This window comes from Lactuca sativa, chromosome 5 (assembly GCF_002870075.4).
Source record: "Lactuca sativa cultivar Salinas chromosome 5, Lsat_Salinas_v11, whole genome shotgun sequence".
Lineage (NCBI taxonomy): Eukaryota > Viridiplantae > Streptophyta > Magnoliopsida > Asterales > Asteraceae > Lactuca > Lactuca sativa.
This window is the reverse complement of record NC_056627.2, coordinates 352,028,609-352,032,446: the sequence shown is the minus strand read 5'-3', so window position 1 is coordinate 352,032,446 and position 3,838 is coordinate 352,028,609. Positions and strand designations below refer to the sequence as shown.

Sequence of the window (3,838 nt, the reverse complement as noted above, 5' to 3'; positions counted from 1 at the left end):
ATAAAATAACAATATAACTTAAAAGACCAAAGGAGATGTATAATGGTCACTTTAAAATATTTAACGAAGATGGATTAACAGAAACCGGACAAAGGATCACCAACCGTGATATATTTTTTAATTGTAAGGATCATTGACATCAATTTTTTCAAAACCACAGGCACCAAAACTGTAACTTATTCTAAATTCTTTTTGTTGAGTATGAAATTTTGAAAATAGCAAATTGACTACAATATTATTTACCAAACAAACAAAATAACATTTAACGAAATTCGAGGATGTCCACAAATTGTCCCTCATATATTTTCTCCTTACTTTACTCTCAACCACAAACCCCGTCAGTTTTACCAATTCCTCCTCAATAAACCCTCTACTCTACCTTTGTAACCATTTTGGCATATTTTTCTTCTCTTTTTTTCTTACCCCGTAACTTTTTATATCATAATTATGTTCTTGGTAAACCAAACTTATCTTTGTTAATCCCTCTCTTTCCCCTTTGGTCGTTAATAATTGCTCTTATAAATCGTTAAACACGTTCAACACAATTTAATTAACGTGTTGTTATTTCCATCCAAGATGGATCCAGCTGAACTACGACGTGTTTTCCAAATGTTTGATCGCAATGGTGATGGAAAGATCACAAGGCAAGAACTAGCAAACTCTCTAGAAAACCTTGGGATATATATACCAGATGATGATCTTGCCCAAATGATTGAAAAAATCGATGTAAATAAGGATGGGTTTGTTGACATGGAAGAGTTTGGTGAGCTTTATCAGACGATATTAGGGGAGAGGGATGAGGAAGAGGATATGAGAGAGGCGTTTAATGTGTTTGATCAAAATAGAGACGGGTTCATCACTGTGGAAGAGCTTAGATCTGTATTGGGTTCTCTCGGGTTAAGGCAAGGTCGAACCGTTGAGGAGTGTAGGCTGATGATCAAGAAGGTCGATGAAGATGGTGATGGAATGGTTAACTTTAAAGAGTTCAAGCAAATGATGAAAGCCGGTGGTTTTGCGGGTTTGGAGACTTGATTAATTATTCATCGAATTAAATTAGTTTTATTTCATTCTATGATTTAATTCTCTTTTATTGAACACTGTACAGATATTCAGCCTTGATCTTAACAATTATTCATTAATATATAAGTTTACTATTCGTGTGTTACCTTTGATGTTAAGTTGTTAACGTTGTCGCTTGAACCCCCTAAAAGTGTTGTTTTTAAAACATCTTTTATGATCTTTACATTTGAATACATGTCTTGAACTATCGTTTTGATAACTCTTTATGTAGCTTAATTTAATACTTGATGATTTTTGCTTTATTTTCAACTGGTTTGGAATTTTTATTTTTTCATTATAATTGAAAATCACTTGAGTTCGACTTTATCATTAATTACAATAGATAAATGCATAAAGGTGTTTGGACGTGCTTTAACAACTTCTAACAAGAAATCTAAAATCTCATAATTTAAACTACAAAAGTCATAACAAGTTTAAATGTGTATTTTACAATGAATTATTTGATTATTGTGAGTTGAACTCATAATAATCAGTTTTAACATTTATAAACAAATCTCTCTTTAGTTGTTCAATTATTTCATGCCAAATAATCAATTTTATATAAGCCGAAACAAAGCTTTTTTTTTTTCCTAATTCATTATGATATGGTTAGTAATTTGCTATCAAAGGACAAATTATAGGGTTAGGTATCACACCATATAAACATGTTACATTTGTGTTTCACCATTGTCCACTCTCCACCATTCCAAATCATCTTCATCTCATAGGATAGTTTAATGTGAAAGAAAGCTCAAAATGGAGTTACCGAGTGGAAATCGTGTCATGTACCTTACGAAAAGGCGTCGTGTAACGCGCTTATCTGCATTGAAAATTGTTTTGTTTGTAACATTTGCATATGGACTCAAAATCACACATCATTTACGTCTACTGTTAGGCGTGTCAAATCCAACAAATGATAAAGATACAATAGACTCTAAATATAGGGACGGAGCCAGAATTTTAATATAAAGGGGGCTTCCATCGTAATAAGATATTAAAAAAATTGTATCAAAATATCGTAATAGTCATAAAAATTTTAAAAAAAAATTTATAAAGAAAAATGAACATCTAAATAGGAACTACATCAATTTTTGTAAGAATCAATCTTAAAAAATTCATATGATCATAATCTTTTATTATTGTCCATTAACCTTTTATTATTAGAAAAAAAAAAACTAATTAGAACGTAAATACATATCATATTATGATTCATTTTAGACTTCATTTTAAAAGAATTCAATTAAGTAAAATTTATTAGAGTATAAGAAGTATGTTGCTTATTGTAAGTTATGGTCAATTTTGTTTCAAATTTACACTATGATAATAATAAACCAAATTATCTATAATAAATTATTAATTAAATATTAAAGAAAACAAAAATATGTGATAAGAATTAAAATTTACCAACCATGTAGCTAGTAACTTCTTGATTGAAACCTAAATAAAAATAGCACTATCTTTGTCGAATTAAAAAGCTTTTATGAATAAGAATTAACGAATTAACATGAATGAGGATAAAATCAATAGGAAACTAAAATAAAAATAAAAATAAATTGAGTGGAGGTTGTGTTACTTAAAGCAGACGTGTGCCTAATATAATTCACATACAATCATTGGATATTTTTTTCATATAACATTAGCTTTTCTAAAAACAATTGAGAGAGGCTTCATCTTAGTAATAACCGATGGGGATATATATTTACTTACGAGCAATAAATTGGTTGAACCGGTATGGTGACTGATTCCTGATTCAATCGGTTTAAGCGGTTCGACCGTCGGTTCAACTGGTTTCCATAATTTTCATCGTTTTTCTTATTTTTCTAAACACACATAAACATCCACAAGTTTAAACATTAAAAATACATATAAATACAAGTTGAAAATCAATCTAAATACATTAAAAACACATAACTGTAAGTTTTACATCAATCCACAATCCACGTACATCAATAATAAATAAACAAAATATAGTTTTAGATGAATACGAACGCATTAAAAAACTTTATAAAACTTACCATGTGCTTTTATTGAAAGAATTCTAAATAGATGTGAAAAAAAAACCCAAAGTTTGTTATGAAAATGATTCATTTTTATGTGTTTTTATTTAATTTAACCAGTTCAATTGGGTTTTTGTAAACACCGGCCGGTTCATTCCGGTTCAGAAATAGACATAAAACCGGTGATAGTTGAACTACTCTCTTCTCCGGTTCCCGGTCCAACCGGTTCGACCAATCAGTTCAAACTGATTTTTAAAACATTGCTTATGAGCATATTTTATATTAATATAAAACTAGTGTTTTAACTTTTAAGAGAGAATGAGGGGGGAGAGCATCTAGCAGCCCCCTATTGTCTCCATCCATGTCCAAATACACTGTTTTATTACACTAAAAAGTAGTACAAGGCAAATAGGGTCGATCCATAGAGATACGAAACAAAATTTATACCTTTTTGCACAAAGTACTTTAGTCACAAAAAAAGGGGGGGTTGTATGCAAAGTATGAAATAATGTATATAACAATCTACTTTGAAAACATGCAGAAAATTAAATAGATTTGTGAACAAGTTGTTGAAATGGTTCTAGTTTTAGTTCTCAATGTTGTTGTTTAACTTGATTATGGATTGATGCAATTCATGATTGCTATTCTAAATTGGTGCTGAAAGAGATTAACACTCTCTAATACCTCTCACTTGCCAAATTATCTAACCAAAATACGCTCTTTGACTAGACATAGCTTTATTAATTCAATCTAAACACACTCTTAGATTGTATTGAAAAATT

At 30.0% G+C, this 3,838-nt stretch overlaps 1 protein-coding gene across 1 annotated transcript; it reads left to right on the top strand.

Annotated features, from left to right (window-relative positions):
* Positions 1-351: 351 nt before the first annotated feature.
* LOC111891588 (calmodulin-like protein 3) lies at positions 352-1,165 on the top strand. The gene has a single exon (XM_023887644.3). It carries the CDS (start codon positions 577-579, stop codon positions 1,030-1,032), a length of 456 nt encoding a protein of 151 aa, XP_023743412.1. The 5' UTR covers positions 352-576; the 3' UTR covers positions 1,033-1,165.
* Positions 1,166-3,838: the final 2,673 nt, after the last annotated feature.